The sequence below is a fragment of the Bemisia tabaci genome, chromosome 4 (genome assembly GCF_918797505.1).
Source record: "Bemisia tabaci chromosome 4, PGI_BMITA_v3".
Lineage (NCBI taxonomy): Eukaryota > Metazoa > Arthropoda > Insecta > Hemiptera > Aleyrodidae > Bemisia > Bemisia tabaci.
The window spans coordinates 40,249,699-40,277,163 of record NC_092796.1 but is presented as its reverse complement, the minus strand read 5'-3'; the positions used below and the strand labels follow the sequence as shown (position 1 = coordinate 40,277,163).

General features: G+C 36.8%; 2 protein-coding genes across 2 annotated transcripts; one reads left to right on the top strand and one right to left on the bottom strand.

Moving 5' to 3' along the window:
- Positions 1-1,808: 1,808 nt before the first annotated feature.
- Ts (Thymidylate synthase) lies at positions 1,809-7,476 on the top strand. Its single transcript, XM_019043152.2, has 5 exons — positions 1,809-2,012; positions 3,136-3,289; positions 3,712-3,891; positions 4,306-4,652; positions 6,111-7,476. The coding sequence occupies exons 1-5, from the start codon at positions 1,992-1,994 to the stop codon at positions 6,318-6,320; spliced, it is 912 nt and encodes a 303-aa protein (XP_018898697.2). The 5' UTR covers positions 1,809-1,991; the 3' UTR covers positions 6,321-7,476.
- Positions 7,477-9,346: 1,870 nt separating this feature from the next.
- Positions 9,347-18,036, bottom strand: LOC109031530 (protein ILRUN). The gene is made up of 5 exons (XM_019043092.2): positions 17,579-18,036; positions 16,756-16,881; positions 14,713-14,942; positions 13,824-14,026; positions 9,347-12,363 (listed from the first exon to the last, which is right to left on the bottom strand). Exons 1-5 carry the CDS (start codon positions 17,731-17,733, stop codon positions 12,316-12,318), a joined length of 762 nt encoding a protein of 253 aa, XP_018898637.1. The 5' UTR covers positions 17,734-18,036; the 3' UTR covers positions 9,347-12,315.
- Positions 18,037-27,465: the final 9,429 nt, after the last annotated feature.

Here is a 27,465-nt window from a genome sequence, read left to right as displayed (position 1 = left end):
TCTCTTGTGTTATCCTTAAAATAATCCCACTTAGAATTAATAACAAATTTGATTTTTTACTAAATATCTGTGAAGCCCAAGAAGTATTTGTGGTACACAGAAAGACTTTCCATATCGTTTTCCTCAGCGTTTTCGGATAGGCACCCATGTTGAGACAACTAAAACACTGGAAGATTGGAAAAGTAGTAGAAACTCAGGGGAACAAAGCGAGAGAAGTATTGCACATTTGTTGGAAATTTATCTGATACTAATTGAGATCTGGTTTAATTTTAATACACTTCCATCAGAATAAGAACATCAATATAATTTAGGATGTATACTGTGACTTGCTGAATTGGCACAAAGATCCATTGATTAACAGATGTGATTTACAAGAAAGTAGTAAATTTTCTGTGTACACTTTTTCAGATAAACTTATCCTTGCAAGTAGGTTACAGTGTCAGAGTTTTTGAAAAACTAGGAAATCGCAAATGATGTAGCAAAGTCAGGAAATTTTACAATTATTGCATTTGCTCGGCAATACCAGTTGAAATAAAAGAAGAAGAGAAAAGCCAGTGAAAATAAAGAAAACATAAAAAAAAAAAAAAAACGAACAAAAAGCTGAACTCACAAAAATAATGAAGAGCTGAGTCGAACCTACAAACTGAGCCATAAGTAGTGGTGCAACTTAAGAAAAGTCAAAACTTCTTTTTACTCCAGTGGAGTTGTTTCTAGGATCATACTTATCTTTAATTATTTTTTATTCATTTTATTTTAATAAGACCGACTTGAATTCTGGTTTGTTTAAAAAAGTGTCTTACTCCACTGTTGTATAATTGAAGGACAGCAGAGTTTCATTTGGCTGTATGGCACCTTGTGAAAACTGATAACCATGCGCTCGAAACGCTGAAATTTTTTAGCTTAGTTCCGTTTTTTCATTTTCTGGATTTTTTTTTCCGGAGTCACACGCTTTTCAGAACAAGATCATCAATTTATGTGAGTCCTGGAACTGTGGTGACATTTTAATTTCTTGAGTTTAATGTTTTCTCCTTCTATTTTATTATTTTTTTTCTATTCCTAAAGAAGTCTTTAAAGATACCACACAAGAGCAAAAATCTAAATATGTTTAAGTTATTTTTTAAACAGATAGTTGCTTCAGTTAGTTTATTTGCAATAAGTATGCGTTAAAGAAATGAAAAATCAAGGTGAAAGGAGGACAACTTTGACTCAAAAATATGCAGATGTTCAACGTTACATGGAGCACAAAATGTAAAAGTTCCAATTTAGTAAAATTATTTGCAGATTATTGATTTTTAAGTTTTTAGCTGACAGTCCACTGATGAGAAAAACTAAACATCAATTTTATCTCGATCTTTGTAACTTCCCCAAAGTATCCAATCTATTTCTACTGAAAGGGTGATAATTTACATGGATCTTTTCATCCCTACATTTGATATCACATGGTCACCCGCGTTGCGTGGGATAAGCCTTATGAGTTACTTGAAAATTGGTAAAGGAAAAAAAAAACACTAACTATTAAGCTGCAGGAACAAGTACATATCTTGTTTGCAGGGTTTCAAAATATCTGCTTTCATTTCATCGCAGGAGAACAAATCAACGCTATTACTTACTCGGAATTTTCAATGTAACAATATCCTGCAAGCATCTGAATAAAGGCAGGAAGGGGGAGCTATTACTGTGTTAACTATTGTTGCCAGATAATGCTAAAAATAAGCACTTATCCCTTTTAAACCTATGCGAAATATCCACATTTTATCGCACAACCTGGTGACCCTAGTGTAAACAAGCAACATGGAAAGTGATAACATAACCTCAAACATCCGAAACCGCGCCAAAGTAGAGAGGAAAGTTTAATAATTTCAGTTGTAGGTACGATAAGATATGTTATCATTCTTTTTCCATTGAATTAGTCCAAGTTAAAGGATTGTGTCTTTTAAACTCAAGCGTGTAGTTCAGAAGTGAAGCAAGATTCTTGAGTGTTGTATGTTGTAATGACTGGAACAAAGGAAGAGGTAAGGATGCCTGTCTGAGTATTAGTTTGTCTCCGCTACATTCTCTTGCTCCTGATAGAATGTCAAGTCAAGTTAGGTACACTCTCGTGTTTACTATGGACCAATAATTAATTTCCTGATTCTTATGTAAGCACAGCAAGAAAGCATCATTGACAAGATGATTGACAAGTTGGACTATCAATGCATTCCACAGAATTTGATCTGAGGAAACTTTCAATGAGAAGCAGATATTTGTAGTCATAACAGGCACGTTTTTAGAAGCGCTCAACTTGGAAGGTGAAGATACATCTGTTGAAAAAAATAGCATTGCGCCTATGGAAGATCTGAAGATCGATAGGTATTCATACTGACAGTTTAGCACTCCTATAAACTTACTTAGAAATGTACTTTTCTACCTGTTATCTGTAATCCTGCTTGTGCGATCTTTGAACATTAACACGTTCATTCTTATCCTCTTTAGGGCCCAAAGGAAAATGTGCAGTCAAGGATTCAGGATATTTCAGTGAAAGAATTCAGCGAAAAATCAGGAAATGATAAATCGAAATTTTTCTAGCCATCCTGTCTGCACCATTTTCCTCTCTTGTGTAAACGTTAGGTACTCCTTGTACAAAGTTAACCATGAGTATGCATGTAAACTTAAAATTCTGAAAGATGCAAATCAGGGAATTTTGAAGAAAAAAAGGGTAGGTAAAGCCCAATTCACTTCATCAAACTTTTCATCCCTCAAAATTAAACGAAAAGTTGGATGGAAAAGTTGAAAACAAAAAAAATTAAAATTACCTCGTATTGCTAGCAGTGGTGTAGCTAGGAAATCTGAAAGGGGGGGGGGGGTGCCTGTGGCGGTACATTTACATTATTTTGTGCAAGTCCTCGATAATATTTTATGTCTGCCCTCTGAAAGTAAAAAAAGGTAAAATTAACGAGGCTAAGGGGGGGGGGGGGGTCCAGACCCCCTGGACCCCCCTCCTTGAACACCCCCCCCCTCCTATGACACTGATTGCTAGGATGCCTCGGGTTTGCTAAGTCTTGCAAAACCAAGCAATTTCTTCTGGTCAATCTCACCGGCGTGTTTGCTGTTCTGTTAATTCATATTAAATTGCTGCTTTACATTTACTTTTCTCAGGTATCAAATGGTAAAGTGCCAGTGGTAACAGATGAACAACAATACCTAGATCATGTAAAAAAAATTATTGAGACAGGAGTCAGGAAAGGAGACCGGACAGGGGTCGGAACTCTTTCCCTCTTTGGTGCACAAATGCGCTACTCATTAAGAGATGGTGAGTGCATTACCTAAGTTTTTTACAAATCTAACCCTCAATGTGTCATACCCTTTAATTTAACCAACAATCAAGAAGATGTGTTTTGAGGGCTTCAAGTGATGGGCTGTCAGCGCTATAACTAGAAAAGGCTTCAGAACACTCACTCTAATACAGGGATTCTAACCTTCATTGAAATCTTGTCTAAGCCTCCTCCAGTAGTAGACTCCTACCCTGTTTTGAAGTTTTTAGGTGTGAGTGATGAAATACACATTTTAAAAGAAGAGGAAATATAAATTAACGGTTACAAAGCTGGTCTATCTCCATCAAACCAGAAAAACAAGTTGTGGTGCATGGTCTTAGACGCTTAAATTGAGAAAAAGTCATTGTTAAAGTACATGTCCGGCAGAGATTTTAACAATTTGCATCTTCATGTCTTGCAGGTGTTTTTCCCTTATTCACTACAAAACGAGTATTCTGGCGTGGCGTTGCAGAGGAATTGTTGTGGTTTATTCGAGGCTCTACTAATGCAAAAGAACTTTCTGAGAAAGATGTCAAGATCTGGGATCCTAATAGCACCAGGGAGTTTTTGGACAGCCTTGGACTCACTGATCGAGTTGAAGGTATTGTATAAAGATAGAAAGAAATTTAAAGAAAAAGAAACAGCAAAATCTCATGTAGGACTTCAAACAAAATTCAGCATTGAACTGACCAACTATCATCCATAGAGTTATACAACATAGATGGTTAATATAAAAAAAAATAAGCATCTTCATTTGAGCATTTATGAACTTTTCATTATGTTTGATTTTTTAAAAGGAAACAATCAAAAATGTCTTCCTGAAATTTTTTGTAAATATTTTTGAATAAGTAAAGAAAATTTTCTCTTGATTCTGGAAAACTGTTGAGTTTTTCTTTTGGAAGAATGTAACATGAGCGGATGATACTTGAATTTTCCAATCAGAGCTGTGCATTTTCAAAATCTAGTCAGTCATCTATATGCACATTTATAAAATTCCAACAATTCATGTTTACAGGTGACTTGGGTCCTGTTTATGGTTTCCAGTGGCGTCACTATGGTGCCGAGTATAAGGATATGTTCACAGACTACACCAATCAAGGCATTGACCAACTGAAAGAAGTGATCGAAACGATCAAATCAAACCCCAATGATCGCCGCATTATAATGTGTGCTTGGAATCCTGTAGACCTTCCTAAAATGGCCCTGCCTCCTTGCCACTGCCTTGTTCAGTTTTATGTTGCTAATGGCGAGCTGTCATGTCTATTATACCAGAGATCTGCTGACATGGGCCTTGGTGTGCCGTTCAATGTAGCAAGTTATTCGCTACTTACATACATGATCGCTCACATCACTAAACTTAAGGTATTACTTATTACTCTCTTTTTCATGCTTGCCACATTTGAGCAAAATTTTTCAGGGAACCATAAGGATTGGATAAAGTCGAAAATTGTCGACAGACCATAAGCGTTGTAGCATGCCTTAAGGCTTTTTTAGAGACAAGCAATGAACGTACGGAAGTTTCAACTTATTCTTTAATGAAAGCTGCAGTCTGACGCAAGAATTCTGCAATGCCATACAAGATTTTTTTCCAGTTTTTTCTTGACAAAAACCCAAAAAACATTCGTCCCTCCTATGTTTTGAATGGCTGTTTCATCTCACCAAGAACTTACAGCAAAATGGAGTATGGTGGTGATCAGCTTCTCTCGCAACCTATATTGATTATGGAGACCGATAGTCAGTCAATCAAATTGTGTCTTGTTAATTGTGCAAAGACTCAAGAGTGAAAAAAACATTTTAAAAATGATGTCCTCCATCCTAAAAATTGCTTTTTTGCTTTAAAAAGAGTCTCAGATTTTTGTGGGTCAGTAGTTTTTTTGTACTCTCTCATTCAACTGCACTGTAAGACACTTTTCAAAGCATAGTAGCTAATAGAGGATAAGACTAGATTCAAAGAATAGCAACATCGACAGAGCAGGATTCATAATGCGTGATCTCGGCATCAGTATGTCTATAGCAAAAATATGACTTCCATTGCCGTGTTTCAAAATTTCCTTTCCTATTTTTTTATTTTTGCAAAAGAAAACAAGCTATTTTATAGCTTGAAATTTCAACAGAAAGCAGAAGCAGTTCCTTTTTTTTTTAACAGAATATTCTGCTAACAGTGGAGGGAAATGAGAGAAATTTTCCAGAAATTACTTTCTCTAGTTTTCTTAAGAAACATCAAAGTATGACAGGAAGTCTGCAATTTTGCAAACGGCCAAATGTGGTTTCGTACTTTTGCCATTAATGTAATACAGCCTCATGCTCCCTTGTAAAATGTAACCTATAGAGAATCCAAGGTGTTTCCGGGACCATGAATTTTGAAATATTTGTAATTCAACTCCTAACTCATAACACCAGTCAAAAATATTTTTTTTCAACTTGAGAACAGGCATTGTGACACTATTTTACAACTATGAGCTATCAAAGTACCTGCGTCATTACGTTTAGAATTTAATGTGTCTCAAAGAACAAGTTTTGAGTAGTAAAAACCATTTTTGGTAAGAAAGACATAAAATTCTGTCAAGATCCTGCAGTTTTGACCTTTAAACAAGTCGGATTAAAATTTGACAGCTTTCTCTCAAAATGATGTTTTTTTTTAAACTGGTAGCTTTAAACCATTGTAGCTCAAGTTTGGCTTTTTAGGTGTTGTTTATGCCAAAATGTTTGTGAAACGCTCCTCTATGCAGCGATTGTGCAGTGGTATTTCCATTTCAATTATCTTGTCCTGGCGGTCTTTTCTCCAGTGAAAAATTACTGATCCATCCCTTTTTTTTGCAGCCTGGTGATTTCATCCACACACTTGGTGATAGCCATGTTTACGTGAACCATGTTGACGCCCTTAATGTGCAGCTCAAACGACAACTTCGGCCGTTTCCAACTCTAAAAATTGTGCGAGATATCTCCAGCATTGACGACTTCAAATTTGAAGATTTCCTGTTGGAGGGTTACAAGCCTCATCCAAAAGTTGAGATGAAAATGGCTGTGTGAAACTTGCCTTTCATCGCCAAATTACCCTTTGCCTTTTATTGATTGACTCAATTTACCTTGTAAATTTTAAGAATGCTTCCTTTTTTATTTTTTAAACCTGCTTATTTTTAAGAATGACCTATTTTATCATACACCTGTTTGTGACATTTGAAGTGTAAAGTAGTTGTTACCATCAATGTGATATAAGTAGACATTTTTACCAGAAACTTGTGTTAAGTATCAGTGTCATAACAATTTTTTAGCTCATGCAGAGCGCAATGATTCTTATTTTAATGTTATTACTGTTATACGTATTTGACGATTCAAGAAAATGTTTTTGCATGTGGGGGAAGGGACATAATATTTGGATAATTCAAGTAAATTTTCTTCACAGAAGAATCCGCCCCTTCGAGGATCATTCAATGCCTTTCCAATATGATACCAACCACCGTAACATATTCCACCTTTGTAAAACTTTTATACTACTAAGCAGAAAAAGTCTATCCAGAAATGAGATTTTAAAAAACAACATTCAGCCCTCTCTTGTGCTTTGGCACCTAAGTATTTCTTCGAAATCACTTCAAAGGATGTAGATCAGGTGTTAATTTGTGATTAATGATGTGTACTCATGTGTTGTCTTGTTTTTTTTAAGTCAGTGAAGAGTTCAAAGCATGAACATATTGAACGCATACCCATACAAAAATTACAAAAGATAGTTAAAAAGGTTGACAGTATTCCAAGGCTTTCTCAAATTGGAAATTGGAAGGCTTTGTCAAGTTTTAACATTCCACATTATATTTTATTTTTATTTGTGTAAAACTTTTCAGTCATAAGTTTTATGATGTATAATTTTTAAGTCTACATTTGAGGCAGCCTCCACAATTTTATCCATTGATCTGAATTACCTTTGTAGAATAAAATTAGTGCCTGAAATGAGCTACTGTGATTAGCACAAGCTGCCTTTTTTCATTGTAATACTCAGGAATTACTCAGGTATGTGCCTGTACCAGGTATTAACTATTTTGTATTGAAGTAATCTTAATTTCCGATTGAAGTTTAAATAATTCAAACTTTTGAATTGGCAATTCATAAGTGCATACAGGTGCTGTCATGAGAGAACTGTTATCTAACTGAATTTTATAATTTCGATTAAATCTTGCAAAACTCTCAGTTTTAATTTCTGACCTTATTTGTTCTTTGCAGTTCCAATCCTAGTATCTCAAATTGTTCATTTTTTTTTTTTTTCTTTCCGACTGATGGATAGGAACCATCCGTTAATTAAGTAAGGCCATTTTTTCCCACTTGTAGACCCGCTTCTCCCCCTCACACGGCATCCCTTACCCCCCCCCCCTCTAAAAATTACGTAAGGCTCAACTGACCCCCCCCCCCTTTTTTTTTAAATTCTTGTATGTAGATCTACACATTTCGTTTTCTTATTGAAAAACAATGACATTTTTAGGCCAAGATTTTTATTAGTAAAACTAAATTTTTTAAATAAGTTCATGGGAAATATTAATAATATGACCAGTTTAATAAACATGGATACGTGGAGCAAAATTGAAGATTTTTTTTTGTCTGACGAATGGATTTTTGCAATTCCCTTAAATATAGGCTGGTAAGCTCACATAAGGCTCAGCCCCACCCCTTCCCCCTCGTAAGACACCGTAATGTTGTTAGAGACCCCCCCTCCTAACAGCCTTATGTAATTTATGAACGGCCCCATAGTTACTGAATTAGGAATCCTGTAAAAATGATCAATAAGTACATTTGGACTGCATTAGACCTAAATAACGACAAATAATAAATAAATTCAACATAAATAAAATTTTTATTAGACCAAAATTTGTAAAATCACAAAAAAATGAAGATAACTTTACAAAGTTTCTTATGCTACGTTTACCTAACTATGTTGATTCCTATGGATCCTTAAATAGAAAAATAAGGATCAACACTGATCAAATTAAGAGGGGTTTACTGAGTTCAGACAAACAAAATTTGGTACACAGTTTGACTTAATTTCTCCTTTTCTCATTTTAGTTCATTGAAAAGAGAGACATGAATCGTTCAAATTAGTCAAAGGATTAGTTTTTAAACTAAAAATTTTAATTGGATTAGAGCTCTAAGTCGACTCATCAGCTGCTTGAACAAAATCCTTTGGAGATGAAGAATTCATGGTTAGAAAAATTACGGCTAGAATGTTAAGCCTGATACGTAAACTAGCAGTTTACAGTGTAACTTTTGCGTACCTTTGACTTCTATAAATTTATAACCTTGGCTATGGATTGATTGGATTCTGTGTGAAAAGATGTGAGAGAAGGAGAGACAAAGAGAATTGAGATTTAAGTTACAGAATACAGTGATTTTAAGTTAAGTTAATAAAAAAGCACATTATAATCTCTGAGAGGTGACTCGAGCCTAATTTGGAACCTTGAATTTGGAGCTATGTTAAGCGATAGACTAGCTTATGCGGTATCAGTCGACACTAACTAAAGGACGTAGATGTTAAACTCACAATTAGGTGACCGTCAAAACACATTTTTGCACTTCTACGACTTGGGCTTTAGTCACCATTTTGAACACTCCTATTTATGGGTTTTTGCAGGAAAGCTTTGAGGAAATTTAATATAAAATCTAGTAAATCTCAAAATTGAAATTTCATAGGGTTTCTTCAGAGTAATATTGCAAAATTTGGTTTTAGTGTGCAACTGGATTCGCTGAACAGATTACCAAAAAATAAACTAAAGAATAGTTGCTCTTGGTAGACATGCTGTACTTTTGTCATCACAGAAATTCACTCAATAAATGCTCTGAAACTGATTGCTGATTAAGAACGAGGGAAACTGTTACCCGATAAAATTTACAAAAAGTAAACGGAAATGTTGTATTTAGTGCTGAAGTGGAAAAAAATTAATCTTACAGATTTACCATGAGAAATTAAGAAGGTTTTTAAGCTTAGGCCCTCTTCAATAATTCCTACGGGTCCAGGGGCGGACTGGCCCTGAAAACGTGATTGGGAATATCAGCTCATCAAAGCTCAGATGAGCCCATTTTAGTTCTTTTTTTTTTTTTTTTTTTTTTTTGCCGTAAGAAGGCAAACTGGTCCAAAATCAGCTTAAATATCTACCAGCCAACCAAAATTTTTCCCTGTGTTCCTGCCTGCCTGTCCGCCCTTGTATGGGCCTTGAAAAATCCTGATTCCAACTTGAGAGCTCTTGTTATTTTTTGCGATTTAATTCTAGCATACAGAAGAAAGTCACAGAGGCACAAATTTGATGGGTGAAACAGTCTGCAAGAGTGACGAAACCTTGGAGCCATGCGACCAAACTTCCTTCTATTATCTAGGATGTCCTAATGTAAGACTCTGAGAGAATCCATTCAAATAGAAGAGGGTATTGCCGTATTGCCCCTCTCAAAAGAATAGAACATACAGGCTCCAACTTTGCAATATACAAATGATACTTGAAAGTTATGTAACAACCAATCTGGAAGTTTTCAGGATTCACTGCTGAAGTGTAAGGCAAGGTGGACATTTTTTCTTTCTCATTCTTGATTTTAAAAAAAAAAATTCTGATTATTTTACTCACTTGAACCGTTTCTACTTGTCTCCATAAAATACAGATGACCAGATTAAAAAAAGAAAACTAACTTAGCTTTGTACAAACTGTTTCTGCTTCACTTCCTCCATGATTCACACATCTTTATCGCAAGGCTATATAAAAGCCAGGAGAGACAGAAAAATTGTCTACCTTCAAATTAAAATCAAGCATATACATGGACACGAGCTATAAGTCAATTACATATCTACACAAAATGAGGGATAACTTACTATCGTTCTTCATCCTTTCACATTGATGATTTTATCATTACTTTGGCAAAGAGTTGTTTACAAATATTTGAGGCCAAAGACTTAACTTTAAAAAAAGGAAGGAAAAAAAAGAAAAAAAAAAAAAAAAAAAACATTAAGAGAAATGAAATATCTCATTTCCCTTTTACATGAGGTAATATTAGACAATATATACTAATTGCGCTCCTCGGAATTTCCTGACATTTTGAATTCTCCGCCAATCATATTACGCAAAAAACAGCTTTGACAAGTAGTGACCAATACTTAATTATCAGTGTGTTTTAAACTTTGCCTTGTTTCCATCTGTACATTCTAGAATTCTCCTACATTTATATAGGGGCAACATTTGAGTAGACATGCAATCTCTCATAATAGATTTCACAGTATTGCGTAAGGATACAAAATATCAAACAAGAATGTTTTTGTTCACAATGGCGTCTCCCTTATAAAATTGAAATGCATCAAAGAGAAAAAAAGATTGAAGAGTGACTTCAGTTTCACCCTTAAGGAGCAGGGAAAGATAATGAACAAGTTTAGCGGGAAAATTACTTGATAAAACTATTGATATCAACACATAAAAATAAGCAATCAAAACTTCAGCAACAAGATTTCTTCTGATTGTAATAAAGATTAAAATGAACCATACTTCCAGTGAATTAAAAAAGACAATTTTTCTCAAACAAAACAAAATATAAGATTGGATGGATTTGAAAATAAAAATGATAATAATAAAAGCCTTTCCAAGATGGAGAACAGCTCAGCCATTGAGACATTTTTGCTAGAGGGCTACGCTCCATAAAAGACTTCATAATCAGTAAAATTTCAACTTTCTATGGAACATATAAAACTGAAAGTATACTTAGTGTGCTGTGCATGTTTTTTTGCATGATATAATTTGGTTGATTTGAAAAATAACATAGTTTGAGATAGAAATCATAATACCTGCAATGAGAACGCATGATAGGCAATGAATGCTTCAGCAATGTGCATCAGAATTCGTTGCCTCTCTGATGTAAGAGAGTATGTCAATTTCCATGTGGATCCTGTTCTACAAATAGATATATGCTTCCTGGGGCTTATGTGAAGACTGAGATACTCCCGTGCGTCAGAAGAGTAATGAATTGTATACATTACTAGTTGCAAGAATCATTTTCTGCCCTCTGAGAATAGTGCATCATTTAGCAATTTTCAATACTGACTTAGCAGTTAAATTCAGTTTTCAAAAAATTATAAATTAAACTGTGGTTTTTAAATGTCCTTCATTCAAACTGCCATGCTTGCAGTCATTTCAAGTCATGGGTACTGATTTGGGTCTCAATCAATACATGGATTGGTCTTGGTTTGAAGTTCTAACAAGAATAGCTCACCATCTTCGTTTGAAGATTCAAGGCTTCATTGACATACTTTCAGAAATCTCCTTGCAAAAATGGTCAGACTTAGAGGCTCATCTATTCAAACAATTCAGTGGTAATTCCTGAGCACATGCAAAATACATGCAATTGAAGAGAGAATTTTTTATTCCTTTTTTTCATTTGGCAACTTAAGAGCAAAACATAATTCAATTCATCATTGCAGATTTCTCAAACATTTTATCACTTGATACAGATACAAAGAGTATTTTTTATCAGATGTATTGATTATTGATGATCCCAATTTGTGCAGAAGTAAAAATTACATTTAATTTCGGCTGAATGATAAAGAAACTTCGTCTTCGTACAAACTTAGTTAAAATCATCAGGCGTTGGTTATTTTTAACAGTGGTCACCATAGAAAATTTCACTGATAGATTTTTCAAAGAAATGTTGCGAAGAAAAAGTGGCAAGACTACGAGAGCATCCAATTGTAGAGCATAAAATTATCCTTTGTATGCAAATTTCTGGTAGTTAAGAAGTACAGTATAATCATTATTGATCTCTAAATGGCTGATACATTACATCTGCAGGTCAGTTTTCTGAAGAAGAGGACTGTGTTCTCCTCTTGAGAAAAAGCCTGATCAGAATTCTCATCTCTTTGAAGACTTGAATTTTACCTGATGAACAAGTTATCTGTTTTAAAATATTAAAACTTAACTACAAGTACAAGATTTAAGTAAATCATTTAATTGCAAAAAAAAGAGAGAGAAAATATATTAATAAAACAAAAGACAAGGATGAGTTACCATTCAACGTGCGATCAACACATCCTCCTATCATTGTCAGGGATTGAATTAGGCACTGAATCCTGGAAAGAAAAAAGAGGAATGTTAGGTACTTATCACACTAAAATACCATGAATTACCAAAATAGTATGTTCGCAATGTGCCCCTTGAATTTTATTGGGTAGATACTAGCTACTTCGACTTCACTTTGAGTCTTGGCCGTAGCTAGTCAGAGAGCTTCCCTCTCAGGTCCACCAACACTCTCTCTGTGATCCATATTCCTATGTTGAAACACAGCAAAAATAGAAAGGAATTGTAGCATACAAGATATATAGCCAAGTATACTTTACCAGTAGACCTTCTAACTAGTAAAATCGCATAAAAATCACAATGGGAACATGAAAAATGGTTAAATGAACTCCTTTGCACGCAATCTGAACAAGCATAGTTCGAAACAACTTTTTGAAATTTGTCGCAAGCTGCGAGTTTTTGCAACAGATCCAGCCTGAAAGATCCTTGAAAATTCTAGAAACTACTATTGATTAATGTCCTGTGACATTTTCTAAAAATCTGAGAATATTGTCAGAAGTTCCAGAGACGATGCAAGCGGGGCTTCCCCTTCACTCGCTACCTCTCTAGCTATGACATGGGATTGCTGCATCGCAGACACAGAGATGAGGGAGGGGAGATATCACTCGTTGAAAAACATTGTTGATGACAACATCCACCACTGTAGCACATCTCATGCTTCCCTCTACTTTGGTCATGATGTATGCACAGGGGTGCAAAATATTCTCTGCCTTCATTGAGGCAGTCAAGCACTGTTAATTGTGTCTTTTACTTTTTTTCTCACATTATACAAACCATTGAACCACTCACTTCAGAAGAAAATTTGCATAACATGTTATCGCTCTTAACAGATGAAAAGGCAAGAAATTCACTGTTTCTACACTCTTGACAAGATTTAAATTATTTCAAATGGCTGAACTGCGACCAGTCAATCATTAACAGGCGATTTTTCCGCATCTGATTTGTGAAGCAACAGATTCAAATGCATGCATCATCAATTGAAAAATATAAGGTGGAAGAAACTGTGGTTTGTACACTGGCAGTGAATGATAATCGAACAAAGAGCCCTATAGCATCAATTCAATTCAGCTCATGTCATTTAAAAGACCGAGAAATTTTTTTTTATTTCATCAATTTAAATCAAGGAAACACAATTCTGTGACTAGCGTAACTGACACAAATGACAGCACTTTTTGAACATTTTTTTGGCATTTTTTTATAAGTTATCATTGCGTTTGCTAAAGGGTACGACTCCATTTTCAAATGAGTCTTATAAGACATGGAGTTATACAAACTACAGGGTTTATATCAAAAGGTAGTTACGCTCTTCCATCTGGAAAACAATAAATTTTTACTTTCAGAGAAAATTTTTTCTTTCATGGGCATTTCAATCGAAAATCAGTTTTGCGATAGTAGTGTTTGCTTCCTCCCACACTACCTTAAAAAGAGAAGAGAAAGAAAAACAATGGTTTACCTGGTATGGTAAATGACTATGTGACGAATTAGAATTAGAACTAGAATTACTATGAATGGCTTCAAATGGATTTGTAAGCCTGTTTGGATCAGTTGTTTGCGGTAAAGTTGAGCCTAATTGATTCATGTGAGACAACTGTTGAGCAAGTGACATCATTTTCTTGTCGGCATCTTCTTCAACATCCAGTATAAACCAAATCACATCTATAAAATGAATAATTAAGAAAAAATGAACAATAAAAAATATGTAGATTATAATGAATACAAGAGTCAGACAAAGAAAAACTAGCCCTCTCACTTGCAGTGTTTCAATTGCATCCCACGCCATGCGCAAAATACGCCAAAAAATGTCAGATGCAACCTATTGCGAATTCTTGAAACAGCAATAGCGCACTACTCTAGTTCAGGGGCAATTTGAGACAGGAATAATAAAAAAAGAAATGCGTATGCAAAAAATCATTGTGGCCCCTTAAAAATAGGCTTGACAGCCAAGAAGGGTCCTGAAATTTTACCTTGAGTTGGAATACCCTTTACCTGAAGATGATTGATTCATGGTTATTCAAGAACTATCTTTTGTGGATTTAATTAGTGAACATGTAAATTAACAGAATCTAGTGTTCAACTCCTCTTGTGACATCACAAACTCAGTTGACACAATATCTTTCCATTAGAATGTGGTTGAATTTTTGGCGACTTAGAAAGTCTTTCTCTAAGCTAAAATTTGATTACATGAAAACTGGAAAAATGCAGAAATTTTCAATCAGTGCATACTTTTTGAAAATGAATTGGAAAAGTAACAGTGCAACAGCCCCATTGGGATAACGTATTTTGCAATACTTGAGAGTAATATATAATTTTTATTTCTTTTGATCTAATTGGGAGTTACCAACCTCCAAAGTAAGCTCCATTCGTGGCAACCATGCGACATTTTGATTGATAGGTGCCTGGTGTATCAGGTGCAACAATTATCACTCCGATATCTGCGATAGCGCCTGGAGCAAGTGGTTCCACTGGGATCCTGTCCTCTTGCGTTAGCTTGTCTCTACTCGTAAATTGGAGACAACACCCGATTGGCCAAGTCTCATCTCCTGAGTTTAACAGCTTCCATACTTTCAGAAATCTACCAAAAGACCACAAAAAGAACATGATTAAATTTCAACAATTCCTGTTATTTGAGGATTTTGTGTTTCATTCAGTTAAATTAATGATTCTCAACATCTACTTCACGTCTCCTGAAAGGGAGCTTAACTCAATATAAGCGATTAATATTGGGAAATTTGGCTTAAAAGAGATCAAAATTAAATGTGAAGACTTATGGGCAGCAATCTATTAAACAACTAAAAGCAATTTTATATTTTCTTTTTCATTAGATTTTAACAACAATCTACAGAATATGAGCAAGGAGTTATTCTGTATATCCTTATCAGCCTCCAAAAGGAGCTAATTCGCAAATAAGAGACTGGCATCCTCAAGCCTCCTGGCTTAAATGCATTTAAAAACAAATAGCCCACGGGACTAATCCCAAACTCAGTAGGTACCCCAGCACTAGGTGACTATTGCCTGACAAGGGGAACTTACGGACCTGCCGCCTCCGATTGGGCTGAATTTTTTTTTACAGACTCTATGGACCAATTCTAGAGGTCAATTTGAGCCGTTTTCCCGAATGCGCAATAGGAAGGGCATAAAAAATTCCCAAAAGTTGCGTTTTCGGCGTGTGATTTGGTCGTGCGGCGCGTGGCAACACTGAAGCAGCCTCTAGTACCGCTTTATCGGCCTGAAGGTTTCAGCGGAGTCCGGAGCCCTACTGCACACGTACTGGTTCCGTGATAGTGATGACCCGGGTTCGATCCTCGACTTTTTATTTTCTGCATGATCACGCAACATTTTATTTTTAATTCTTCATCCACATTTATAAATCAAGCAGTTCCGATCACTATCCCCCCCATTTTACGTACATTTTCCCCCGATATTTATTCACATTGGCCACATACAATCGTATGAAACTTCATTGATGTAAATTAATGAATTAAAAAGCAAAAGAAAACCTTATTTGTTACTACATTATCTTCAAATGTTTTCCTGGAAAAATATGTAATGTGTAAATAAATTGAAGAGCAACCCCAAACCCATGTGCATGCAAGGGTCACCAAGAAACACATTATTTTAGCCCTTTGCTTTTTAATTCATTAATTTATATCAATGAAGTTTCATACGATTATATGTGGCCAATGTGAATAAACATCGGGGGAAAATGTACGTAAAATGAGGGAGGGGGGATAGTGATCGGAACTGCTTGATTTATAAATGCGGATGAAGAATTAAAAATAAAATGTTACGTGATCATGCGGAAAATAAAAAGTCGAGGATCGAACCCGGGTCATCACTATCACGGAACCAGTACGTGTGCAGTAGGGCTCCGGACTCCGCTGAAACCTTCAGGCCGATAAAGCGGTACTAGAGGCTGCTTCAGTGTTGCCACGCGCCGCACGACCAAATCACACGCCGAAAACGCAACTTTTGGGAATTTTTTACGCCCTTCCTATTGCGCATTCGGGAAAACGGCTCAAATTGACCTCTAGAATTGGTCCATAGAGTCTGTAAAAAAAAATTCAGCCCAATCGGAGGCGGCAGGTCCGTAAGTTCCCCTTGTGAGACCATCAAACTCAGGTCTCCTGCAGCCTGACCAGACTGCTCACTTCTATTTACTGTAGATATTGATTGAATGAACTCTGTTTGCTGGGGAAGCACCCTATGGAACTGAGTTCCATTCCATCAACGTCGATAGAAAGCGGGAAATCTTAGCCACACTGCTGGCCAGGACCCAAAACCTGGCAGCTCTTCGTCATTGGGCCAGTGCTACTATCACTCCACCACAGAAGACAGAGGTATAGTTTTGACTGAAGCAGAGTAAGGCATGCAGATACTGAATTTACCTGAATTTGGGAGGTACTCTCATTCTGAACGTCTCTGCATCCATTTCATCCCGAATAACTGACATTGAGGGAAGCTTTACTGGATTGTCCGAGTCATAGTATGAACCAATTGCAGCTTGCAAATTCCTGAAAAGACAAAACAATTACTTGGATAAGCTCATTTCTCATGAATACATCACTAACAAAAGGAGCTACTTAGGTTGAAACTCATTTCTAAGGAACTTGAAGACAAGACCGGAGAGGGGAATTCCCATCCTTGGGACGCCCAAAAGCATCGTTTCCACTCCCATTAATGCTTTAGGAAACTGGCAAGAGGTATGAATCAGAAATGATTAATCGATTTGTGGAGAAAATTGCATGTTCTTGACAAACTTGATTGATGTGGCAAACCTAGACTGTGTCAATGTGAATAACACTCCGTTCTGTGCCTAAATTCAGAGTGTGCTTAGCAGGGCCAATTGCATCATCTGGAACGATCAACCAAAATGCTCTTGTTCTGCACCTAGTTACGAGGTACTGCATTGCTAAAAGATGACCACCGGCAGTATCGTTGAACAGTAAAAAAGAGCTCCTCGAAATATGCACCTCGAGGCTGAGAAATATTAGCTCATTTTCTAGCTTATCCACCCATTACTTAAGGACTTCTGCCTGACTAGGATACTGAAGGCAAAAGCGTAAATAACTCTTTCTCCAGCCTCTCATACTGAAAGAGACAATAGATTGACAGAAGATCAGACAAAGAAAAATAAGTCTTGCACCATAGTGATGCATATTCTTGGTGCAAGGTGAGAATGCTGGGGAATCTGACAAAAGCAAATCCTACCAATTATTCATTTCCAGGAAGAATGTTGCCATGGGTTCATTAATATTTCCAACTATGCACTGAAGCTGTTTAATCAGGTCATCTTTGTCCGTGGTTCCCATGCAGCTAAATTGCTGAAGAAGATTTTGATCTACTAGGTCATTGTCAACATCCATTATGGATTCGTTTCCGAGCACAGAATTTCCGATCAAAATTCGCTGGAATCCGCGAGGAAATTTGCACTTAGCGAGCACTTAATCACTAGACACGAATTTCAAACAGAGTTACACATTTTAAGTCGATTTCTTTAACATTTTGACGAATTATCGCTGACAAGTAGATGCTAATTTGCGAACTGCATTTGCTGTCAGACAGCCTTCGTGGTTCAGGTTGGGGCTCTGTTTTTCTCTTTTGCCTGAGTTGCCAGATTAACAACAGAATTATGTGTAAGGCAGGAAACACAAAGTGAATGAGTTGATAATAAAAAATAGAACGGTAAAAAATCAGACTGGGTCTGCATCTGATAAAAACTAGAGCCAAGTTCACTACACAGTAGATTAGATAATCTTTCAAACCGAGTGAAATCTGAAAAAAAAAATTGAATACATTAGCCTCAAAAATAACATTTGAATGTGTTTACAATGTGGAAACAATGCAAAGCCCTTTTTACACTAATAATTTTGATGTTCGCGGATTTCGTTTTTCCCCCTTTTTCCTTACCACACTGAAAAAGATGATAACGTCATAGATCTTCTTAAATTAATGACAGTTCTTCGCTTTAATTCGCTCGATGACAAATTCCAAAGTTTACGTTTACGATTAATTCAAAATTGGATGGATTCAAAAATGCTGTAAATGCATTTTATTCGTCGTGTAATCACAGCTTTTCATGACTCAAGTTAAGAACGTCACGTGATTAGCTACGTTTATGCGAGGCTCGAAACCGGGGTTTCACGAAACCCAAGTTTGTAATGCAAGTTTCCTCCGTCGGGTTTATGCGGGCGCTGTAACCCGACTTTCGCGGGAAATCAAACTTTCCGATTTTGGCGCTGTTTATGCGCATATTTTCGATTGAACTTGAATTTCATGTTGGCGCCATTTTCACAAGCTATACTTCATTTTTCCACTTTGAATTGATTCAATAAATTATTAGGTATCACTCCTTTATCCTGTGTATGTTCAATTTTTCCACAATATATAAGCGGAGGCTTCATCTTCACTAGAAAAGCCTTTACTGACTTTCTGAGCAACAGTTGGAAAAATGACAGTAGATGTTTAATCATTTTACGTTCATCTTTAAAATTGAATGAATGCCTAATCTCAACAACCCTCCAAATCATGCTCGAGCTTATATTCTGAGTTCAGAAAAGTTGCCATAGGTAATTTTTAGTCATGTTAAAAATAATTATGGCAGGCGCAGAAATTCATCATGTTGTTGATTGAGCTTCTAATGATCTTACAATAGGTAGATATAGGCATTGAAAGTGTAGGAGTGCTAATCCAGTAAAGCACCGCACCTTCACTCCATGCTGTCGTAAAGATTGTGTGTCTGCCATTATTGTAGTGAAACAAATAAAGAATCGGGATATACTTACTTATGGGAATTCCTCCTTCAAGATATGATCAAAATAAGCAGATATTGATAGGTCAACAATGTATCGCTGAAGCAGAGGCGTCTAAATCCTCTTGAGGCAACGGACGGTGACAATCTCAACAAACTGGTGACGCTTCACAAATTTTGAATTTCCACATTCCTAGAGACACGCGCTGAAATCCTGTTTCTCACCCCTCTTTCCGACTGCTCTCCGAGTCCATGAGCAAGACAGGAAGAAAATAGGCAAGCTACCTACCACTGTTTGCCTACCTATATGTGTTTTTCTTAAACTTGATTTTCAAAGGTGACTCATGTAAAGAGCAACTGACAAACAAGATTTCAGAACCTGCCATTGCATTTCATTAACCTAAGACACAAACCCAACCTTACCATTGATATTCTTTCGCTTAGACTGTATATTATTCTCCCACTGAGATTCGATATGAACTCAATTCAAAAATCCTTCTGAATTTAATTATTCAGGTAGATTGGAATCTGGAGCTCTCAGTCTATCTGTAAAGCGCATTTACTAACATTCACTGCTGTCACAAGATATTTTTGCACAGGCAGAGCCACTTTCCACAGTTGATGCATCTCTAACGCCAAAGCTCAATTATGACAAGTGGTTCAACGACCAAAAATTGTTACACGCCTCAATAATAACCTTATTCTTATTTCAAATTGAAAATCTTGGATCACAGAGCACTCACCGAAGAATCTCCTTCCTTCTGCATCAGTATGAGAAGAGTGACGATACTTTGGAGCAATAACTTTGAACTAGTTTCAATAAATGATGGCTTCAGAATTTGAGTCATCATTTACTAGAGATTGGATCAAAGAAATAAGTCAGCAGGTCACGGTTGTGGCTGGAGTCACACTTCCAGTAGGACAATCAGGAAATACGTACACGGATAACACACAAATTCAAGAGCTATGCAGCTCTGATTGGATCAGATTTTGGATTTAATCGGTAGATTGAAATGAAAAAATTCGGTGCACTACTTAAAGGGAAGCAGGGTGCCTTATCTTGAAATCCTAGGCAAATCGTGCGGATGCAGTAAAAAAGTTCTCCGCAGATGATGAACTGGTGGGTAAGGCTATTACTCAATTGTAGCCTGTAAAGCTCTTTGCTTGCTTTGCTTCTGTAGTCATAAAATGTTGATTAGAGTTGCAAGAATAATCTGAAAAAGCAGTAATAAGCCTGGATTCCATCTGACACTAAACACCTTCACTAGAAAATAACGTCCTACGTTTAGCTAAATAAGGGTAAGTAAGCCACATATAACTGAAGGAATCACGCAAAAGTGCTTAAGCAACAATTATAGTAAAATTATGATTGTAAAAAATGTTGAATGATGGCAAAATTAAAGCTAAATCGTGGGATTAGCACCAGTTGTTTACGAACGGTATGATAATAAATCCGCCATATTGCCGATCGCGCACCTGAAAATCGCATTTGAAGTCGAATTTCAACTAATTTCAACCTCCGGTTCGTTTATGCGGAGTGCGAAAACCTACTCTTTAGTGATAAATAAGGTTTCAAACACAAATTTCGGAAACCTACATTTCGTTAGTTCCGAATCGTTTATGCCGTGATTTGAACCTAGGTTTCAAACTCAGGTTTCGATTGAAGTTAGGTTTAGAGGCTCGCATAAACATAAGATGCGTTGTTAAAGTCCACAACTGCCCAACGAAAATTACCCGCTGAGCGTTGAGCTCAACGAAAGCGTTGGTAAATTCTGGTGGATTTACCCGTTTTCCAAGATGGCTGCTCAGCAAACTGCCCAACAGCTCAGCGAGGTTCTCGGCTGCTGTGGACCGCTGCCGAGTTTGCTGGATTGTTGTAATGTTATTGTTTACATCCATAACCGCCATTTTTTCGCACTTCTTCGCCACATGTTCGTCACCAGACGGACTTGCAATTGCTTATAATCGTTTATTGCGTCAATTTCGTAGTAATGTGGGTGTTAATAAGATTTTTAAATGTTAAAAATATTAAATTTCAATAAAACTTAACCTCCAAATCCGCAGAATCCGACGGGAATTTAACAACGACACCTCGATTTTCTCCCGTCTGTTGAGCTGACGTCATCGTTGAGATGACGTCAATCCTGCTGAGATTCGGCCATTTTTGTTGGGCAGCAAAAGTAATTTAACAACGCACCTATAGCTATTGTTGTCACGACTCCACGCACGAGGATTGAGCGTTTTTGCAGGCAAAGACTATGGAACGCCGTTAGTGTCAAAACCCTTTTCTGGCGCGCGGAATTTTTTTTCGGGCGCGCGGAAAGAAAAAACCCGTTTTCGATGAAAATCTCTGAATTTCCGGATTCCGCGCCGGTTTTCGATATATTTGCGCCGTTTGTGTCAAAACTATTTTTTCCGGCGCGGCGCTCCAAATCTGTTCCGCGCGCGGAATTTTCGATATATCGATTCCTGCTCGCCGCCGGCGCGGCGCTCCGAAATCTGTTCCGCGCGCAGAATTTTCGATATATCGATTCCTGCTCGCCGACTGTTTTTTCCGGCGCTGCACCAGAAAATAATTCCGCGCGCCACTTTTTCGATATATCGATTTTTCTGCGCGCGGAGAATATTATCTCTCTTTTGAACGATTTCCATTATCGATCCTCTGCGTGCCCCTGCCGTATGTGGGTCGTGTAAACAAACGCAGATTGATAACACAAATGATCCAAACAACTCGAAATCTCTTAATTTTAATTAATTTAAATCCATTTTCGACTTCAACCAAGCATTTGGCAATAATATTCATCGTATTTTACAACCTGGAGCCACGGCCTATCGGCTCATTTTAAGGTGCATTCTGAAAATCAGTTTTACAAGTCCAATGTCCAAACCCAGACTTTCTTCTTTCCCTTTTTTTTAACCATTCTCTTTTCACTTTCGCCTCAAATCAAATGTTTTGCAGTTTTTTTGTCTTAAGTAAGTGGTCCTGAATTCATTCAAGAGTTAGAAGTTCACGATTTATTTAGTATGATAGCCTTTTGACCTCTTAAGCTTTATCGATATGATCTCATGTAGTTCGAGGTTTCTTTGGCCCAAACCAAGTGATTACTTACACATCTGATGTGAGTCTTATGGCTCTTCAAATTCGCAGTGTAGAATTAAATCAGAGACTACAGTTACTTAATCCAGTTCTGCTCTCTTGTTCAATGTTTGTCATACGTGTTTGTTCGGTGACCACTGTAGTGCATATACACAGTTATGCTATCGGTACAGGTATTATTTCTTGTTTTCTACAGTCAGGACTTTCTCTTAAGCGCAATAATTTACCAAAGAAATTCACCTAGTTGCGTAAATAATTTGGTGTATAGATATTCTGTTAATGTCTCCTTGCGGTGATGCAAAGTTTCTGAGATCTGTCATAAGTGGATTTTGCATTTGGACGGTCACTCTTGCCTGATAAAATTACTGCTCTAGCAACTTCAAATTTATACTTTGATCTCTGATTCATCACTAAATGACACTCGTGCGGGGTCATTTATCTTTAATCAGTTCAAAGCTATTTCGACAATGAATCATCAAAGGTCCGATTGAAGAAGGAATTTTCTGGTGAGTGCTGCGGCTGAACCGACATCACAACTCTACTATCGAAAGCATCAACCAAGACATGATCATTCGTCTAGAAGTGGAAATATTTTGCAACTCATCAGCAGGCCGATTATTGAAGGCTTAGAGCAACCCGACAAGACAACAAATTCCGATATATTACATGGAGAAGATAGGGCTATGTCTTTTCATATCGGGCTGACATAGTTTCAATAATCAGGTAGCTGGTAGTTTAACAGGTAAGATTGGTAAAGTCACTTAGGTATCACAAGTTACATTCGTATCTCTTGTGGAACAGTGTTTGTAGGTATGCTTACCTTTATGGAGATTAATTGATAACAAAACGAGCATATCGATGTCATAGCCTAACTAGAAAACCATGTACGTAGATTTACAAATTTTCAGACTTTCTGTTTCTCTTCGATTATAAAATCATGCAACGAAATGTTACAAATGTCATCCCCAGATAACCTTAACCATGTTCCTGACTTATTCTTATGGGAGGATGTAATTCTATGTCTTTTCAAAATCCTTCCATCCGTCTGTACCTGAGAAATTCAGTAAATCAGCCGACTTTCGGACTTTTAACCAGAATCGTCGGCATCTTTACAATTGAAATGATTCTTATGTGTTTTTGAACAAAGGCATTTTATTAAAATTTTTGTTGGACAGGTTTGATTCACCCTGAATTCTTAAATAGAGAGAAAAAAAAATATTTTCTTCACTCTAGAAAGACATGAAACTGACCAAGCTGTAGGTAAGTAAGTAGTTTTTGATTACTTCATTCCATGAAATGTGATGAGCCTTGTTGCTGCAGGAAACACAACATACTAGCAGGAATCCTCAAATAAATTTTCTATCTTCTACAATATCTGTTGATACTTAAGTATTTGATGATACCTACGAAGTACAAAATTTCTGAAAAGACACTGGGAATACCAGCAGAGTCATCTCAAAATTTTCTCTCAGGAACAAAACTAAAAATTGTGGAAGTTTCCTAAGAATGCTCGGAAGACATATTTACGTATTATTAATAGATGAAGTGTAGCCTGCTACATATCATGTCGTATTCCTCTTCAAATATACATGCAGGTGAGTAGATTTTGAAATTTTGAGCGCACAATTTGCTTAAGAAAGAAGCGAGCACTACCATGATTTCCACTTACCATTACCACTTCCTCATAAATTTTTATAAGTTGATGCTTTTGAAAGTTGAGTTGTGATGTCGGTTCAGCCGCAGCACTCACCAGAAAATTCCTTCTTCAATCGGACCTTTGATGATTCATTGTCGAAATAGCTTTGAACTGATTAAAGATAAATGACCCCGCACGAGTGTCATTTAGTGATGAATCAGAGATCAAAGTATAAATTTGAAGTTGCTAGAGCAGTAATTTTATCAGGCAAGAGTGACCGTCCAAATGCAAAATCCACTTATGACAGATCTCAGAAACTTTGCATCACCGCAAGGAGACATTAACAGAATATCTATACACCAAATTATTTACGCAACTAGGTGAATTTCTTTGGTAAATTATTGCGCTTAAGAGAAAGTCCTGACTGTAGAAAACAAGAAATAATACCTGTACCGATAGCATAACTGTGTATATGCACTACAGTGGTCACCGAACAAACACGTATGACAAACATTGAACAAGAGAGCAGAACTGGATTAAGTAACTGTAGTCTCTGATTTAATTCTACACTGCGAATTTGAAGAGCCATAAGACTCACATCAGATGTGTAAGTAATCACTTGGTTTGGGCCAAAGAAACCTCGAACTACATGAGATCATATCGATAAAGCTTAAGAGGTCAAAAGGCTATCATACTAAATAAATCGTTAACTTCTAACTCTTGAATGAATTCAGGACCACTTACTTAAGACAAAAAAACTGCAAAACATTTGATTTGAGGCGAAAGTGAAAAGAGAATGGTTAAAAAAAAGGGAAAGAAGAAAGTCTGGGTTTGGACATTGGACTTGTAAAACTGATTTTCAGAATGCACCTTAAAATGAGCCGATAGGCCGTGGCTCCAGGTTGTAAAATACGATGAATATTATTGCCAAATGCTTGGTTGAAGTCGAAAATGGATTTAAATTAATTAAAATTAAGAGATTTCGAGTTGTTTGGATCATTTGTGTTATCAATCTGCGTTTGTTTACACGACCCACATACGGCAGGGGCACGCAGAGGATCGATAATGGAAATCGTTCAAAAGAGAGATAATATTCTCCGCGCGCAGAAAAATCGATATATCGAAAAAGTGGCGCGCGGAATTATTTTCTGGTGCAGCGCCGGAAAAAACAGTCGGCGAGCAGGAATCGATATATCGAAAATTCTGCGCGCGGAACAGATTTCGGAGCGCCGCGCCGGCGGCGAGCAGGAATCGATATATCGAAAAGTCCGCGCGCGGAACAGATTTGGAGCGCCGCGCCGGAAAAAATAGTTTTGACACAAACGGCGCAAATATATCGAATACCGGCGCGGAATCCGGAAATTCAGAGATTTTCATCGAAAACGGGTTTTTTCTTTCCGCGCGCCGAAAAAAAATTCCGCGCGCCAGAAAAAATTCCGCGCGCGCAAGAAAAGGGTTTTGACACTAACGGCGTTCCATACAAAGACCCCCTACGAATGAGCAGGCGATCACAGAGCGGGAGGAGCTGGTGGAGCGTGCATGAAGCTCGCTCGGACTCCATGATTATACTCTGTTGCTCTCTCCTCTCCTCTACTCTTTGCACATCACATAATGGCGCCAAGCACAAATTTCACTCTCGGAGAAAAATTAAACTGCTCAGCTCAGGGAATTGACCTTTTTGATCGGGATTAAATTTCTAAAAGAGTTCAAACCAAGTACTAACCAGGGCAATTCTCAAAATTCTTTGGCAAGACATTTTTCTGATATAATTTAAGGATTACCTAAGGAGGGAAAATCTTTAGCATATCTGGAGAAATCACAAGCTTGTGTGGGGGCCCCGCAGCGTTCTGAGGCATCCCTAGTAGCAGAACAAATTTTTGTTTTTCTAAAAAAAGTATAAAAAAAATATATCTGTTATCTAAATGATTTTTTTATATAAAAAATGTGTAACGCTTACTTATATAAAAAAAAATCAAAGTTCAGACCTGACCGTAATATATGAAAAATGATAAAAGCTAGATAAGGAGATAAGATAAGAAATTTCGAAATTTTTATTTATACACACATTTTTTATTTTTTTATATAACGCATGCATACGAAAGTGTTAAAAGTGAACATTTTTATGTAACGATTATATAAAAAAATAGGTCATCATTTTCGTGAGCTTTACGCGAATTAGAGGAATTTTTAGTATGTTCGCGAAAAGCTCACGAAAATTATTACATTTTTTTATATAATGGTTACATAAAAATGTTCACTTTTAACACTTTTGTATGCATGCATTGTATAAAAAAAATTAACTTTCGTACATAATATTTATCTTTTCCTTCTGTGGTTTTGCTACTAGGGATTGAAATCAAATTCTAAACGTACCTACTTACATTTTGAATTTTGATGGAAAATAAGGGGGGGAGGGGCTTCATTTATATCTGAGCCATGGGGATGCCAGATGATGAGGAATGAGTTTGAGGATTTTTGCGCTCAGCAGAGATGTTTTCAGGAGCATTGGGGGAACTAGTTAGGAGGAGGGGGGAGAAATATTACCCTCTCCTGACTTCAAGAAATATGAGGGCTTTTGCTAAGTTAGCTGTGTTGCTAGACTTTCATTGTGGAATTTGTAATTCTACCAAAAATATTTCCATGTGAAGATGAACCATCAAGCTAAAAATTTAACTCAGCATTCGCACAAATTTATAAATTTTTTTTGTGGCACAATGGTACAACTTCTGGGAAACATCCTGTTAAAGGTAACGAGGCACTTAGCATATTTCTTGAAAAATTTGCTAAAAAAATATCTTTTGCACATTTCTGCTTTTGATAACTTATACCTACAAAAGTACATAACGATCCAAAAAGTGGTGAATTTTACCAGTCAGGCATCAAGGGGTGAAATATGGGAGCATAAATATAGCATTAGGTACCTAAGATGACATTTGAATCAGTGAGTTCGAAAATACACCAACTCGGAAAAAAAAATTTTCAGGAAACACCTAAAACTTCGCAGCGGGCGAAGAAGTTAGTTTAAGAAAAACTTTTTTGGTGCCAAAGGACGCAAGAAGTACTCTAGAGACTTTAACGCACCAAGTTTCAGATACTGATTTTTCATAGTCTGCCCTGAAAAATTTATATTTTTTGACCTGAATAACGCTTGAATATTTATATAACTTGTTGGCACAAGGTATACTGAACCGAAAAAATAAAACCGCATCGGATAGTCGCCCGTTTCCCTTGATCGGCCAAAAATTGGTATTTCCAATGAAATTCTTCGATTCTTCCCTTTTCCCGTCGCCGTTTCGAGCACTTCCGATTGCAATTTCGAAATATCCTTTTGCGTGCAGATGCTTCTACTTATCCATAAGTGTTACTAAACCGTAAAAAAGTGAAAATCGAAAAAAACCCGTGTTGGAGTGTTTCCGAACTCACTGATTCATTTTACATTATTGGAAACATGATTATGTGGATGGATAAGGTGGGGAGACGGCAGACGATAGGATGGGTTAGAGTAGGTATTGGTTAGAGGGTGCTCGAACTGCTCTGAGTTCCCGTCGCGCCACGCAGCCATCTTGCCTGCTCATTCCGAGGGGGTCTTTGCCTGCAAAAAGTAAACATCCACG

Bases quoted from the DNA above. Each gene is read 5' to 3' on its own strand.
- Ts (XM_019043152.2), top strand. From the start codon at position 1,992: ATGACTGGAACAAAGGAAGAG. The intron at 2,013-3,135 runs GTAAGGATGCCT...TACTTTTCTCAG, and splicing joins TGACTGGAACAAAGGAAGAG to GTATCAAATGGTAAAGTGCC. The intron at 3,290-3,711 runs GTGAGTGCATTA...CATGTCTTGCAG, and splicing joins GCGCTACTCATTAAGAGATG to GTGTTTTTCCCTTATTCACT.
- LOC109031530 (XM_019043092.2), bottom strand. From the start codon at position 17,733: ATGGATGTTGACAATGACCTAGTAGATCAAAATCTTCTTCAGCAATTT. The intron at 16,882-17,578 runs GTAGGATTTGCT...TTGTCTTTTCAG, and splicing joins TTCCTGGAAATGAATAATTG to GAATTTGCAAGCTGCAATTG. The intron at 14,943-16,755 runs GTAAATTCAGTA...GTCTTTTGGTAG, and splicing joins AGAGTACCTCCCAAATTCAG to ATTTCTGAAAGTATGGAAGC.